We start from the raw sequence: 17,463 nt of genomic DNA, 5'->3' as shown, positions 1-17,463 counted from the left end.
AGGCTGGATGTCAATACATACTGGACCAAGGAAGAGGGGAGAGAGAATAAAGACTCTTTGTTACATGCTACCTGGTGGATCAATAGGCTATTACTTACATGGAAGCAGTTATAGCTTCACTCCAACACGGGAAAAGTAACATGATTACATGAGTCTATATTGATTCAAACTGGTCACAAATCTAGCTCACCGTTCTTTCTTTTTATCCGTTCTGTCCACTGATGCTTCGTTCTCCATTTGGACAACTGTGCGCCAGCAGAGTCCTCGTGGATCTTTTAAGATATTAACGTTTGGCCTTGAGCTGGATGTCCTCCCATCTGAACTGTGTCCGTGTTCACCAATGCAAACCTTTCTCTAACGGACAGCCTGGCTCTGTCCTATAAATGACCTCTCCTCTGGGAATTCTGTCTTCTCACAGCAGTAGATCTGCCCCAGTAACAAATAAAATGTACAGATCCATGTGCTTTATGTTGTGAAGCACTGCATTCAGTGACTGTGATCGTTTCATCACTCAGTATGTGGTCATTCACTCACGCTGGGTTTTCTGAGCTAATGGAACAATTGAAAAGTTAAAATCTGAACACACTGTGCTTATTTCATGTCTCCAAGTGTCTGGCCCTTCTTACTTCATTCATAGTTGAGTCTAACATTGACGAAAGAGCAGAAGTAGGTCAATGACTTAGTCCTCAATAATTTACCCCTGGGTTTCTTCTGCATGCTTGTCACACCTCAGTGAATGATTCTGACGAAACAGCGAATGATACTGTTGCAACAGGATTCTTTTCATATATCATGTAACTTTCATGGAATTGTATTTCAACTTTCCAGCTCGATCTTTAACTGTTACCTAACTTCCATTTTTTTTTTTTGAAGGTTGAGGTAAATGGAAATAATCAGGATGCATCAAACTGGAACTGTTCCTATTACTTCTCTTTCTGGTTGGTTGTCCTCCAAATGCAATACCATGTACAGCGCAGAGAGAAAAGGACAGGCAGGGGTTTTCATGTCTGTAATTTCGCTGTTGTGTCTTTGTTGCATTTCATCTATTTTTGTGTGTGTGTGTTTGTGTGTGTTTTTCATGGCTACCTGTCACATCTACTTAGATTGAGGCGAGGTGGGGTGCTTTCTGAACCAAAGTGCCCTTCAGTCTGCTCGGGCAAGTACTCCCTGGGAATAAAACCAAAACCACAGGCTTCCACTCCATGAAACAATTCTCTCTGCCACTCCTCAGAGATCTGCCACTATAATCTATTGAATTTCAAAACAGACTGGCAGGGAGACAAAAGCTCAGGCCCTGATGCAACGTGTTTATCCTGGGTAATGAAATCTAGATTGTGGTGAGGTCTTTGGCCATTTAATCAATGGTGTTTTTCAGTGGGGCTGTCTGCACATTTAGGTTCACTTCACAGGGGTGCAAACCCAGTAAAGACAGTTGAAGGGAATGAGAGTTGTCACAAGTTGCCTGTTGGCCGTTTGGGGGGCTTTAGGCCCTCTCCCGCTGACCCAGAACACACCGCTCGCATTGGCAGACCAAAAAAAGAGAGTTACTCGCAAGGGTGGAGCGTTCAGACACGGCAGATTATGCTGGAATATGTGATGCAACCGAATCTATTGAACAACAGTACATTGAGTCTGCTGCACTGACATCCTCATCTCCCTTCAAAGAAGACCTGCTCCTTCGACTGTGTTGTTGTGACAAAGCACGAGCATGTAGCACGAGCCCATCCCTGCGATAGAATACAATTACAATAAAATAAATAGACAATTAAATACAATTCCCACGCACCTCAGATCCGGCTAATGCACAAGTGCAAATGAGACACGGAGTTCTCTTAACGAACACAGTGTGCGCCGGCGGGCTGCAGAGGCCAAATCCGACTGGTGGGGCGAATCCACACTGTGGCTTTTTCCAGTGCTGCAGTGTGTCTCCGACTGCCTAATGAGGCCTTATTAATTCAGATCAGGGTGAATGATTACCTCATCATTCCCATTCTCAAGAGAGCTCTCTCTCCCTCTGTAGTCTGCCCAGTAAATTTGCTGCGCGGTAATCCAGGGAGCGCCTCTCGCCGTGAGACTTTAATGTGCCGCGTTAGGAGTGGACGCTGAGCCGGGCGCGGACGGACCTCGAGCACGAACAAGTCATACATGTTCTTGTCGAATGCAGCAATTCCTTGGTCTTATTATTATTTCAAATCTGCACAAACGAGTGCTATCTGTTTTATCTATTTTTTATCTATTCTCTTTTGGAGAGGCTGCACTCCCACTAGCAGCAGTTCTCTGACAGTAAACACAGAACACCCTCCCCATCTCTGTGCAGAGACTAGTTGCCTAGCAATGAAGTCCCTGATTTTATGTTCTGTGAGGCTTACATACGAAAAGAAAAAGGAAGAAAAAAAAGAATCCATCAGGATTAGATTTAGAGTATTGTAGCAGCCGGGCTCTTACTCTGTTTGTGCATGTTTATGTCGACAAAATCGGGCGGTTGCACTTTAGATATTGACAACAAAAAGAGCACCGCAAACAATGCCGCGTGACCGAGCTGGAAGCTTAATCCTCAGCGAGTGACACATCTGCCCATTGATCCAGCCCCATTGGGTGATGCTGCCCTCACCGTCTTTTGACAGAGCTGATGAAAAATTAAACAAAACTTAATCTCCAAGGCCAGCGATGGGTTTGTTGTTAATCAAATTTGCAGTGATTGAATTCAAAGCTTCGGAGGGGGGGAGGGAGAGGGAGAGGGAGAGGGAGAGAGATATATATTTCACTACCACAACTTAATTTCCCACATCATCTCAGTGGACGTTAACATTTTTGTGATGCAAATTGTTAACCATATAAACAGCTGGATGCGTGATTCATTGGATGATTGTAGTAAGAACACATCGGCCATTTGTTTAAAGGCCTAAAACGATCTGTGCCATTTCACTTTTGCATCTCAAAGGCAAAGGCACGGGCAGGCAATAATCAGTCAGCCACGAGGGGGAGGAGAGGACACTTGATTTCGTATTCTGCGGTAATTTATGGTGGAAAAGTCTTAAATTAAATCTAAAATATGAAAAAAAGGTCATTTGTTTTGGCACAACAAATTGCAAAGTAGTTTGAGATGCAAATATCACCAAGTAATATTTTTAGTTTTATGTAGTTTTTGTGTATGACATCGCTGCAGGCACCCTGCGCCACACCCTCTCTGCCTTCTCCAGCCACCTCGCCTCCACAGACAGCTGTCTTACCCGACAGTTTCAAGCGGAGACGGTGGGTCCGGACCTCGGTGACCTCCTAGCTGGCTGTTCAGCACGTGGCCGTTTCGGGAAAGAAAGATCACTCGTTGACTCCAGGGAAAGACTTTGGTTGTACCACGAGTATATCCGGCATCCGACCTCAGTCTGTAGAGGCCTGAAGCTCCGCCTCCGCTGCTGCTAAGACATCTTTCATTTGTTTGTTCAAAGTGTATTAATATCGATGTGTCCAAATTGCCTGAATTTATAGGTTTTTTTTCCTCAGCTAAGCATAGAGATCAACAGTAAGGGAATGCATAACGGTTCATATACAGCGACGTTCAGTGCTGCAACTGTGAGTGAACTCTCAATGAATGCTGTCTGCTGGATGCTTAAATAGGGAATTGATCTCAAAAGAACTTTGCAATAAAAAAAATGTTAAAGCGCCGTTAAAGTCCCAGCGAAATGGCACCGAGAGCATCTTCTAGCTTCCATAATCTCACATAATATTACATAAAACTAAACCGCTGACTTTTACGACCCACAAGTCCAGTGAATTTAATCAAATTTCAAACAATCTTCCATTCCTCCGAGAGACGATTGGGTAATCCACAGCTTAGAGTTTATACCAGAGACTCTTGCAACAACAACCCCCCAAAAAAACATTTTTGAGATGGTCCTGCGCTTCATCTCCTCGCAAACACGGTCAGACGAGAGAGTGGTGGGCTTGTAACCGCCAAATGAGTACAGCGGCGACGTATTGCAAAGTGCACTTTATGTGACACGTACCAGCAGAGAGCGTGACAGCGCCTGCTTTGAGGAAAAGAGTGCGCTGATGTTTTCCTGCATTTTTTATTAATTTCATCCATACACTTACACCCCCGCTGCGTTTCCCCGTCGCCGAAGCTCTTTGGCGAGATGCGCCGCGTCATATGGCTGCTGGACAAGCTGACGATGACACAGACGCTTTTTAAACTGGAGCCATTTAGAGCCCGCGGCGTGTTTGCGCACGTGTTCTTTTTGGACCTTTTTGAGAGGCAAAATGTATTGACCGTAGAGCAGAAAATTAAAGAAGAGGAATGTTTTGGATATAAAATGTTTAATTACGGGAAAACGAATTATAAGGAATGTCCACAACATCAAGAAAATAAAGTTTTTTTTCTTTTTTTTATCCAAACATTTTGAAGGGAAATAGGTGTTTTTAAATGTATCCTTGGATAACCATTCCATAGGCTCGTATTTTTTAGCACATAAACTACGAAATGTGAAAATGGTCCAACACAGCCACATGGTTCGCTCAGGATGAAAACGCAGCGCTGTTTACTAGATAAGACATATTTTCAATACAGAGAAAATGCAGTGTCTTCATTTCTTCTCCTTACGGACATTTTTTTTTGTTGACAGCATGTCTTTAGCTTTTTTAAGTACAGACTTTTGGGATATTTTTTTCAAAGGTCTGTCCATGCAGCTCAGGTGGAATGAGGACATTTTTGCCCAGGACGAGCCACATGTTAAAATACATTATTTTGTTGGGATTCAAACCTTCTTTCGTAACGTTACCAAAAACATGGCTCTATGATTCGCCCACTGTCCGAGCCTATTGGCTACTAGCTGCTCCTCGGATTGGGAAAGTCTTGTCGCAAAATATGGTTTGAAAGTGGGATTTAATCATTTTGGTTTGAGACATTTGTGAGATCACAGACTGTTGAAGATGCGACCTGTTGCTGGAAAATAGGTTAAAGTAAACTCTCCCCTAAAGTTGACTTGGAGCAACGTCACATCATCTTCCAGGCAGCCATTGGTTTCACTTCAAATTTGCATTGCCTTGAACATTTATATATAACACACACATATATATATATATATATATATATATATATATATATATATATATATATATATATTACACTTCTGCTCAACCCTGCTAGACAAGCAGTTATTGGATTGTATGATTATCAGTGAACATTTAACCGATAAGTTCAGTATTAACATTCACGTATATTTGGTAACAACATGACCAAAAATGACACTCTGAACAAAAGATGTACATTAGTTTTAATATCAGTGTAATAAGAAACAACTGAATTGCATGATTATGAGGATGGTATTGCCCTAAACCCACATTTCATGACAAAATATCTCTGCGTGCCTTAAATGTAAAAAATGACATCATGAACGGGTTGAGAAAGTCCTGGCCACATAATCCTGTTGCTGGGGAATAAAATGAAATGTTTAAAGTCCATGACCGGCTGACAAACTGTAATGAGACTTTATTAAGAATTGGTAAAACAGGTATAGAACAAGTGGTGACAGTGAGGGAACGGCTGTATTTCCACTGAAGGTCTCCACAAACCTCACAGTACAAAGGTCAGCTATGCGTGTGCGTGTGTGTGTGTGTGTGTGTGTGTGTGTGTGTGTGTGTGTGCGTGTGTGCTTAAAAGAGACAATATCACGTCATGCGAGAGCGGAGGGAGCACGTATCTGGTCTTCACACTGCAGTAGGTCCAGTAGTGAAGAAGGAATCTCATTTCCTCTCGGGGTGAATTGATGCGCAGAGCTAGCAGCCCGTGTAAAATTGACCATGAAAGTCGCTCAATTCAGATCAAAGTCAATACAGCCCCTCTTGCCTGTTCAATGGCGTCAGTGTATTAGAGGTTGCAAGGCTCAGAAGGCTTTCGGCCATCTCCCAACTCCATCCAGTGACGCTGTGTTTCTGTGAGATGAGGTGGACGGCTGACGGATGGATGTGCGGATACATGTAGATATGCAGTATACTATAGTGAACATGTCATTCTAAGCCGCCATCTATAAAAGTGATACCATTATGAAAGTTGATATAACCTTTGTTGATCCCCAGAGGGGGAAATGCACAAGGACAAATATAAGTAGGCAGTAGAGAGAAATGCGGATAGATAAAGAGGAAAGTGCAACAAATAAAAAATAAAAAGTACTATAAAAAGATAAACTGTACAAAAGGAATTAAGCAGCCTCGAAATTGCAAAGAAAGCATGTTCTCGCATCCAGAGTATAAACTGCAATGTGACAGGAGATGAAGGGAGCATTGTTAAATGGTGGGGGGCTTCGTGGCGCTCGGAGGGGACTCAGGCAGCACCGTGAATGCCCGTTTGTCCTTATGGGTGGTTTGTTTGTTGTCAAAGGAGAATGCCCTCCTTTTGCTCTTTGCATTATATTCAAGTGCTGCTGCGGCGGAGCCGTCGAACTGAGCCAAAGTTCACTTTGAACCGACTGATATTTGTGTTGATGTGTCACCTGAACATCAGAGAGCTTTTGATTGTGACGTCAAACATCAGTGAAGAAGATGTATAGACTTCATTTATAGCTTCTGTCTAAAAGTGTCCATAAGGGCGTCTGTACGGTTACGGTATGTATCAACAGGTAATCAGCACAATTTCCTTTCATTCCCCGGAATCCATTTGAATGTCATTCACAAGCGGATCCATTGAGAATGAATGGAACGAGAGCAAAACCAGGGAACAGACGTCATGTCTTCTAAAGGACGGTGCGTTCTATTCCTCGAATACAAAACACTGACATATTTACGTGGAAGAACATATAAAGTGCAAATGAATCCTTGACATCTAGACAGTAATATTCTTTTTAATGTTGAGTTTGATATTCTTGTCAATGTGATATTCTGGATCTGAAGCATTTTTTAAAGTTGGATGAACACAAAACTTGACTTTGAGCCAGTTAAAAGGGAACTGGTTATCCATCTGTTTGAGTGTAGTACTGATGCTTCTATAAGAACGACATGAGCAGTCGAGACCTTCGGCGAGACCATCGGCTATTTCTGTTTATTCCTTCGTGCCTTCCATCAGGTCAGATTCCCAGACGAAACAATTCCCGTGAAGCAGGTTCACCACGAACTCCTTCAGCTCAGACACCAGGAGCCGCAGTAAAATGAGAGGTTTTTCTAAAGGGAGTCAGACAGCTGCACATCTTCACCACGCAAAGCGGTGGGGGGGGGGGGTGGTCTCGGAAACGGGGGACGCCAAAATCAACCCAGTCGGAAGGTTCCTTGCAGTAAGTTCAACTTGAAAGGATAACGACATTTCTCAAACAGCAACAGGCATTAGCCACCAGCAAGCGCACAGCACAATCATGTGTGTGTATGAATTCATGGGTGTGTTGTATTGCTTATTAATGCAACCTTGTATTGGTTTCAGAAAGGCTCTTAAGTCAATAATTACACAAGTTTACTTTAAGATAACTAAATTCAAGATTAGCTCAATGGACGGGTTGACCCTCATTTCCGCCACGTCTAAAAAAACTAAACAAACAATAGCCAATTGTTATTTGTAACATAATGTAACAATAAAACCTTTATCCGAAGTGTGGAAAGTAACACCACCCGATTGAGATTAGGGTAAGATAAAAACATTAATGAGAGACTGTCCTCAAAACAGAAAAGCATGTAAGTGCATACGCATTCATATGTCTTGATGCGGAAAAATCCTTTACCCGCTTCTGATGAGTCTTGTATTACTGAAGTAAAGAATAGCGCGTAACAGAACGTGTCTCTTCGATCTCTATTCTCTACAGAGAGTCTGCAGGAGGACGAACACACTGTGCAGGGCGCGCTCGTCTCACAAAGGGGTTGTAGACTAATGTGGGAGACGGGATGAGACCTGACAGAGAGTCTGCACAACATCACCTGACCTGAACATGCTGGGGCTAACCTCTTATCTGTGTTTGGAGAGAAATGCATCCTGGTGCCATTCAAACAAGGCACTCAAAGCATCAATGTTATTCTCCACCTTGTTATTGCTGGTCTTGTTGTTGAGTAAGGCTTTCGAATGTAAGTCACATATAGAAAAGTACGAAGCGGAGCGAACATTTACACATACATAAAGATGGACTAACCCTAACCCCAACACGAGAGACTACGCATGGCCGCTCCCTTACATATAAGTGGTTATTACCACCTAACCTTAACCTATAGTAATACATAAAAACATGAAATAAACATGATATTTCTCTAACCCTGAACATATGTTCTATGGTTTGAGAGGGCAGTGACAAACAGTGTCGATAGAGGGAATGGACCAGCGACATTGTTTTGTTTCATGACCACAAATGAAATGGTTTGAAACGAGTCTTCTGTTTCTTCTTCTTCTGATTCTTAGCTGACGTGTCCAGCCTGCCAGTTTGTGTTCTTCTTCTTTTGTATTCTACTGTGATTTGCTGTCTGCCTTAAGTTTTGAATTGAAAGGATGAGTAGATTAGGAAATGCAACCCAAGCATGCTACGAATGACAACTGATGCGTTGACTCCCTTGTGGTGAAAAGTGCTTGATGTAAAAATCCAAATTAATATTTTCTTTTTAAGTGAGAATTATTTATTTGCAAATCTACAAAGAATATTGTCTTATAATTAAAACATTGGAAGGGCTGTAGAGCCTTTTTAGTCAGCTGGATAAAAAAAAAAAAAAAAAAATACTAATAATGTTTTATTGCAAACCACTAAAGATCTCAAAATATCCCTGCGGGTAATATAATCACTTTAGAAAATTCATCTCAACTGCCGGGTGAGCCTAAAGCAGTGTCATTTTGAGAACATGAATGGCATGTTGAGCTCAGTATACAGCACTGTGCCAAATGTGAAGTTGTCACAATATATTTGAAAGCGCACAATGAAGTCTCCTTTTATAGAGACGGCTGAGTTCTGTCTGCCTGCTTCATTGAGCTGGATTCTCTCCAGGTTCCTGCAGCCAACCGTATTTGTCTTCTTCCCATCCAACAGCTTCCACTTCTCCCAACTCTTCCCGAGCTATTTGAACACACAGCGAGATCAAGTCTCCTTAATTGCCTGAAACATTTCTGTTTGAGGGGAGTGTTCTAAATATCGAGAAATATTTAAATGACATGCAGCTGGCTAATTAACTAGAATGAATAGAAACTATACCAGTGTTAATGCAACAAACTAAGATATGAACTCTTCCTCAAAAGCCCGTCTGCGATGCCTCAGCGTCTCCGTTACTAACTTTCTTTGCGTCGGACAAACTTTGTTTCCGCATCACTGACTCAATCAGCATTTCGTTTGTTTCCACTGTCCGAGACATTAAACACGAGGCCAGATTGATTAATGGCATTTCATTTTTTCCCAGCATGCAGTGTGAGAAACCCCAGGGTGTTCTGATATATATCCACTAATTAGAGCGAGCCAGCTAATGAGCCTCGTTTGGGCTCGGAAAACTAATATAGGAAAATCTAACGCAGAGGTGATGCCCCGTGGCAATTAGACGAGTTACCAGACAAGCAGTATTTTTCCATGCACTTCTGAGGGCGCTTTAACATCAGAAAAAGTGTCGTATTTACCTGAGATGAATTTGTCCGTTACGGTCCTCAATTGATTGAGATTGATCACTCTAAAGGCTCTTGTGCCGCCTGGTGAAAGCCAACCAGCGTCTCTGACTCATTGAGAGCTTGTTAAATGAATAAAACAATGAATAAAATGTCAATTAATTGAAACAGATTATCTTTGTATCTGTCCTGCTGTAGCCTACCTAATTAAAGGTTATTATACACCAAGTATGTATAATCGTTGACTGTTAATTACAATATCTTGTGTGGTAGCCGCATCTTCGTCTATTCAAGCAGTAAGCCACGAAAGGGATTTTACAGTCCCGTTGTTAGGCACAACGCGGACATTTAGCAGAACGGTTGCCAAGCAAAAAAAAGTGAGCCTGATACAAATAAAAAACATTGGAGCTAATTTGTCCTCTTTGGATGGAAATAAATGGCCGCTGGACTGGGCGGCATAAATCCCTGTAGGCTCTCGTTGTTTCTTTCACACTTTTGTTTTTTTTAGCATTCATTTAGTCCAGGAGGAAAGACACTTTAACCTTTAACAATCAAAAGAGTTGTTTAAGTTAGCTTGAGAATATTAGGAGAAAGCTGCTTTTTAAAGCGACGAGAACAACCACATGAAATAAGAGAAGCAACATAGTTTCATTTCATATATTTTATTCCATTGCTAGAGCAACATATCGTATTTTTTTTTCTCTTCTCCCCATGCTGTGTTTTCGGCCTGATTACACGTGAACGCAGCCACCGAGGAGTGTGCTACAATTTTACCAAGAGGGAAACGCTGCCCGATGGGGGAACCGACTCAGACAGAACACCTGCTTCCCGTCTAGCTCTTTGAGTTCTCTCTCGTTAATTTCAGCCGTCTCTATCCTGTCCATCTCTTCCCACCACTCATCCACACTCCCAGCCGCAGACATAAGTCCGTGGGTCGGCGTTTGATGTTCCTGAGCAAATTAACATAACAGGCAGCACACGATAATACAATTATAATAGCATCCTCCCTATGCGTACGCAGCATATGCACATCTAAATTCACTGATTCTGAAGCAACAGTGAAGTCATTGACAGTAATACTGACTTACATTAACTATGTTTTTATGGACTCTGGCACCATATTAACTTGCATTGTAGCCTACATGTCTTAATCATTTGAAAAATGTAAATGTGTAGTCAAACCACGAAAACTGCAAATTAATTAATTGTGATGTTAAAAAAAATAAATTATATATATATATATATATATATATATATGCTCTGTCAGTAGGTCGACTGTAACTTTAGTCACTCAGCTGACCATCAGACCTAAACACACACAACACACACTCACTCACACGCACACAAACATGCAAAGTTGTGACAGTGGCAGCATTGTATCAACAAAAAGTTGGAATAGATTCAAGGAGGCCGAGGTCCAACTTTAAGGATCTTATGGACCCAGAGCAGCGTCTGATTGCTGTCCAGCCAAAGCTAAGGGAAGCACATTTTATTGAGTTTCCCTTTGAGCGAAATGAGTGTGTGTTAGTCGGGGGTGTTACCGTGAAAGGAAACAACGGAAGGAGTGTCGCTGTAACGCGCTGCCGTTGAGTCTCAAAACGCACACACACACACACATTGAAGAGCATCTTCGTGAAGGAAAAGCTCTGCGCTCGTCACAGACCCCCGTGGTCGTGGGACCTCGTTTGTGCACATAGAGCAAAAATGCTCTCTCGTGAGGATGCTTTACTGTTCTGTGCCCGCGACAGGTTTTTAAGACTAATTAAAGGCGATACAGAGTTTGCCATCATGGTTCAGACTCTGGAGCCTCCGTGTCGTTGTGCAATGTCGTGTACAGTTTGAATATGGGAAGCTCAGAAAAAATCATCTCTTCCTGGAAAATGACTAAGTCGCTTTTTTTCGCCACGTTCTGTGTGAACATACTCATGACAAAAACGACATTTTGAGAAAAATTTACTGAAATGAATTTGACCCCAAAAAAAGCCTTGGTGTGTAAAGGCGTTTTATTTCAGAGACCAGCATTCATTTCACTGGCTGTTGGACTGACCTTACATTCGAACTTATTACGTCTTTTGTCCGGCTTCCCATTGGTTAACAGTTTAAATTGTGTTCGGGACGACACCCACTTGCCGTAGTTAAATATTTGCAACAAAGTCTGACATTTCGCAACAACTAGTTTGGTGCAGTCCTACGATTGAAATGCCGCAGCTGTGTTGAACGCGGCTCAGCCAATCATGAACAAGGACTGGAACTATCCATTTCATATTCAAGATAAGATAAGATAAGATAAAATAATCCTTTATTAGTCCCTCAGTGGGGAAATTACAGGATTACAGCAGCATTGCTCACAGTAATAAGTAAAAAACAAGTAGTATAATAACAGAATTAAGATAAAAGAGTAAAAAACAAGAATATTATTATATATACAGACGGAGTAGAAATAGAATAAAGTGGATAAAGTGTATAAAATAAATTTTAAAAAAATTTAAAAAAGTACTTAAACGTATTAGTATTGCACAACTGGGCAACTGGGCTAAAGTGCTGTTCAGTGCGAAGTCCAAAGTGTTCAAGTGTTTGTGGCCTACTGGGAGCTCAGCTTGTTGTGCAGCCTGACAGCAGCGGGGAGAAAGGACCTGCGGTACCTCTCCCCCAGACACCGGGGATGAATCAGCCGGTGGCTGAAGGAGCTGTGTAGCGCTGCCAGAGTATTTCATAGTTTACTTCTCATTTAGTTTGTTGACCCTTTGACCTCATGCACATTACATTCGCACATACATAAGCAAATACATACATGCATCCTACTAAAAGAGTATTTATCATTGACTGTAGCTCATGTTGAGTTATCACCGCCTGAGGTTAGTTCTGTTGGGCCGATCTCTTCCAGTCGCCCAGTACTTCTTGCATTGGGTTGGAGTCATTTCTCAAATTTTTGGATGAAGATATCCCTGATTTTGAAAATCCACCTGTCACTCCTCCCGCCTGCCAAGATCGTTCCTCTCCCAAGCGGCATGTGATAAAAAGGGACACGGACATTAGCGTTTTAGGATTTACACCTCGAAAAAGCAACGGAGCCGCAATGGAGCACTCGTTGATGCCGAAGGATCCGCTGACGGAACCGGTGATCGGATCAACGCTCCATCGGGCATTTTTTCTTGTGTTCATGTTCGCCGCTATCTGTTTTGAAAGGGAGGCCTGTGACCTGTCCTTTCAGAGAGTTTGTGGTGCTTTGCCAATATTGTGCTACTTCTGCCTCTCTCACAGACAGCAGTCGATATTTGCACTGTCACAAGAGGGGAAATGTAAACATAGGTTGTGCTTGACCAAATGACTAAGGCTGTCATTTGTCTGGTAAGGACAGTCTGAACCAATATTTGACTCTAGGATTACCATCACAGCAAGGGCAGGTCATATATAAACTGTGTGGCACCGGCAGAAAAGTCCAGGACGTCTCCGGTTATGGGGAGGCTGACGCTAAAGCATCTTGAACTGATTGCCGCAGGGCTCACAGGAGCTCAGCCGATGGCAGCGAGAGACGGAATAATCCTCTCTGAGCTGAATGACTCGGTACACACTTCTAAATGTATTTGAGTCATAAAAAATAATGGATACAATGTACTTGTTCGTCTGTGTGGCGTTCAGTTTCTTTTGCTCTGGGGCACAATATGCTGGGGAAAATGCTGACTTCTCGCAGCAACATTTTGTTTTGTTCATCCTCAGAGCAATCACAAGTAGTTCAATAATTTTCTCCACATCTGTTCCTCGTGCTGCACAACAATATGAAGGAGCTTGGGAGTGGGACCACTAGGGTGTGGAGTAACTTGTCTTTTACATCATGCAGAAGACAAAAGTTGTTTTGTTTTTGTTTGAAATATGTTCTCAAACAATGGACATAACATGTATACATGAGAGTGACGAGGCATCAAGGGGTCGGCTCTATGGGATATGCAGGGGTCAACCGAGCCACCAACATGTCCCATCAGCTTATCCTCATACAACGGTTTGCATGATATCCCACGAAAAGTTACTCGTTTGTTGTGCGTGTCAATTTCAGCTAGTTAAGGGTTATCCAACAAAACTACTTAGTTAGGTTTCAGAAAAGAAAAACGTTTTTTGAGTAAAAATAACCACGGAAGTGATCTTCTTGACTTCTTGACTTCGCATGGGGGACAAACAGCGGGCCCCTCCCGTGAGACCAGCCTGTCCACGGCAGAGTCTACAAGTCCTGTGTAGAAAGAGCTGCTCCAGTTGGAGCGGCACGTAATCTACTCAATTCCCAATTCAACAATTGGAGCTGGTTTGGTCTCAGTGAAGCAATAAATACTTGTCATGTTCAGCCCTTAAAGCTGCGTTCACAATTTTTGGGCCACCAGGGGTCAGAAAACCCTCAAAACAGCTGACAGTAAGTCCACAACTGTCTCCCAAGGCTTATTAGGCTGTCCACCGCGACTGTACAGAGCAACAGCAGCACAGGTCCTGCCTCAGCAGTTTGGGCACAACATCTCCATCGACAGTAACGTGAGCTGTTTGAACTGAGAGTCTTAACAATAGCTCAGCCCCGATGGGACAAATACTAGATTAAAGAACACAATAGACTGTGAAAAGGGAATGTAAATCTATTGAGAAAATAAGAAACCTTGACAGTTTTGCTTATGTTTTTCTTGCACACATTAATCTCTTCTCTGTGTTTAGCCAGCCCCGGCTCCTGAAAACGACATTTCCACACAATGAAACTGCATTGGTAATTAGACTTTTTTAACATACGTCGTTGATTACTATTGCTTTTGACAAATAACAAATAAATCACAAATAAAAAGTAACGGTCGAGGAGGTAGATGGGTAAAAAAAAAAACAGTCCTGACCCCAGGAGGCTGCTGTCTGTGTCCCCTGTGAACCAAGTATGTAATTCGGTTGTACTGATATGGCAATACGTTATTGTATCTCTTTAATTTATGGATTTACAGTATGACCCTTATATACTGCAGCAAATCAAACATGTCTTATTCCAGTGCGATGCATGACTCCCGGTGAACCAGGTGTCACGACACCATATGAAACTTCATGCTAGGGTTTGTGGATTATGTATCTAATACTTCTAATTATACGAATCATAATCTACCATTAAGATTGAATACCATTGATTTGAGGGACTCCTCAAAATGAGATAATTAATGCAATCACTAGACATTGGACATGGCTCTAAGCTGCCAGAGGAACACGTTAATGAATTAAACAGATATCAATGAAGTATTGTACAACAGATGAAAGAAATAACATGTAATCTATGCATGTTTAACTAATAAGGACTCTCGTCATAATGTAATAAGTATGGCATTAGGGCGATTAAGCCTCATTAGCATTAAAAGTAATCACTAAGGGTCTGGCGAACATACATTGTGATTAATTGTCCACGATGTAGCCACCTCTCCCGGTGACAGACGCAGAGTAAACAGAGCCGAGGAGCTGCTCGGAGACCCAGGCATAATGGGTACAAGCTGAAGGTCGAACAACACACAGAGACCGAGAGCTGCACTGCCTCCGTGTTATAAGCATAGAAATGAAGAAAAACAGACAACTATTATGTATCTGTGGAAGGGGCCTACACACACACACACACACACACACACATAACCGAGCATCACGCTGTGGTTTTGTTTCGCTTGTTGCCAGGCGACTGCAGAATAGCTGACGATCTGCCGTCAGTCACACGGCCAGCATGCTGTTTATTGTGCTCGCTGTGATTTGGCTACACAGGTATTATATAAAATCGGAGGATGGAAAAAAACAACAACAAAAAACAATGAGCGGAGTAGGTTTCTACTCAGGGCGCTCAAGGCACTCTTCCAAAAATGCACGGCGCCTAAAGCAGAGAAGTGCTAGACGCAGCACAGCCGAGGGTAACGGCAGTGTTTATGGGGCAGTAAAGGTTTGGCAATCATCGGTAAGAAAATGCATTTATTCTGCTGACTGCATAATAAAGGCATCTTACACTGTCATTGAGTGCAATAGATGCACACTTGTATCTTCTTCACCTTCAGGGTTACTGGATTAGCAAATGCATGTTGTCTCCATCACAGTGATCATAGAGCAACGATTAAAAACGCTGATGTTACTCAATCAATAAAACATCTCGTTCCAGCAGCATGTTGTTTAGCGAAGTTAAAAACTTTAAAAAAGCTGTTCCTGTTTATTTACTGGACAAGATGCACAAACCCAGAGTTTACATTGAGTGAGTCAGCCCACCAGACACGGGAGTGCTGATGTTCCTCTGTGTCCGCTGGGTGTGTGAATCGTGTGTTCACAAGTTCATCGTGTCAATTATAAGGTGATCGAGTGTCAATGTGGTGTTTACAGCTTGTTCCACTGAGCAATAAAAAAAGCACAAACAACTGATGCAGCTTTGACAGACATTCTTTTTTTCATTCCAGCGCTCCTTTTGGAAACATGACATTCTCCGCTTCGCCACTCGGCTCTGAATCTGAGGATGTCAAGATTATGAATATGTTCTTAGTTCGGTCCATTACCCTCACATTATAAAGGTCTAATGAACATTTGCGGGAGGCCAAGGCACAAGAAGTTCAGTCTTGTCCTTTTCTCTCCCCGAGTCGTGTCATCGTGATAAGAAGCACATTCAAATACAACATCTTTTCCTTAAATTGAGCCCTGCAAACCTAACTGGGTGTCCGCTCACTGTCAAAACGTTTAAATAAAAACTCACTTTTTCCCAGAGCCACCTTTTGTGAGCTCCAAGCAGCTGTATAAATGTGCCACATAATATGTGTCACTCTCTCCGTTCAGCCTTCAGCAGCTCCGTTGCTAAAAGGCTGTCTTGTCTCATCGGTCCGTGCTGAAGAACTGCAGGCGAACACAAAGTAATGGCTGTGAACTAAAAAGGCTCCAGGCCATTAGTGACCAAAGGGTCATAAACAACACAATAGCCTGCATGAATATGTAACTCAGCCTCCAGAGACCGAGTTCCTAAATGCAGCTGCGATGCGGCGTGCCGTCCACCTGCACATTGAAAGTGGTTTTCGTAAATGCACTGAGGAGGCGTGTCTCTGCCGCGTCTTGTGTGAAACAAACGTATCGCCCAAAGACCAGGCCGAAGATCGCTGCGTTTGGGATTCATCTTGTGGCAAAGTGATTTATTCCATCATGTCAAATGGAGCTCAATGATGAGTGAGAAGACCGGGCTTACTACCCTGTAGGAGTTTTGTTTGCTCACTCAAATTGTCCTCCGCTTTGCTCTTGTTTTTAAGCTCTGGTTGTCAGCAGAAAAGTGCTGGAATATATCTGCTTTAGATATTGCAGAATGAATAATTAAAAACCAGAGATTCACACGTCAAGAGAGGGTGATGTGTACATCGCTTTGAACAAGCTGTGGAGGAAATGAATAAATACATAAATTGTGTGTGTGTGTGTGTGTGTGTGTGTGCGTGTGTGCGTGTGTACGTGTGTGTGTGTGTGAGTGCGTGTGTGCGTGTATGTGTGTGTGTGCAAAGGAAGCCACAGAATTGAAATTGCACAGCGGGGATGAAAACGAGAGGTAATTTTGACATAAGGCATGAACTGTCACAAAAGCTTTTTAACTCTTCACTCTTCACCTGTTTCGGCGGAGTGTTTGCCAAAGAAAAGATCCAGCCTTTTGTATCACAGAGAACACGAGGCAACATGAGTTTTAAAAAAAATAAATATATATATATATATATATATATATATATATATATACACAATACCAGTTCTCGAATTCAAAGTGTAATGAGATGTATAGCTGAATGTATGAAATGTCGGTAGTGTAAAAAGCAGGTATTTGCACCGCAGCCTGATGTGTTTGCTGTGCATTTATTCAGAGGCGGCGGTAGTTTGAAGAGATGAGGAGCCGAACCTGATAACACACTGACACGCCAACAAAGATCAAGGGAACAGGA

At 42.4% G+C, this 17,463-nt stretch overlaps 1 protein-coding gene across 1 annotated transcript in view; it reads right to left on the bottom strand.

The window, feature by feature from the left end:
* Positions 1–10,461, bottom strand: part of ajap1 (adherens junctions associated protein 1) — a 94,987-nt gene extending 84,526 nt beyond the window's left edge. Inside the window, exon 1 of the mRNA XM_034537534.1 lies at positions 10,313–10,461. Coding sequence (XP_034393425.1) covers positions 10,313–10,461 — 149 coding nt within the window. The remainder of the gene's footprint in view (positions 1–10,312) is intronic.
* Between the last annotated feature and the right edge of the window lie 7,002 nt (positions 10,462–17,463).

The sequence above is a fragment of the Cyclopterus lumpus genome, chromosome 7, assembly GCF_009769545.1.
Source record: "Cyclopterus lumpus isolate fCycLum1 chromosome 7, fCycLum1.pri, whole genome shotgun sequence".
Lineage (NCBI taxonomy): Eukaryota > Metazoa > Chordata > Actinopteri > Perciformes > Cyclopteridae > Cyclopterus > Cyclopterus lumpus.
The sequence above is the reverse complement of the archived record's forward strand: the minus strand, read 5'-3'. Positions and strand labels throughout refer to the sequence as shown.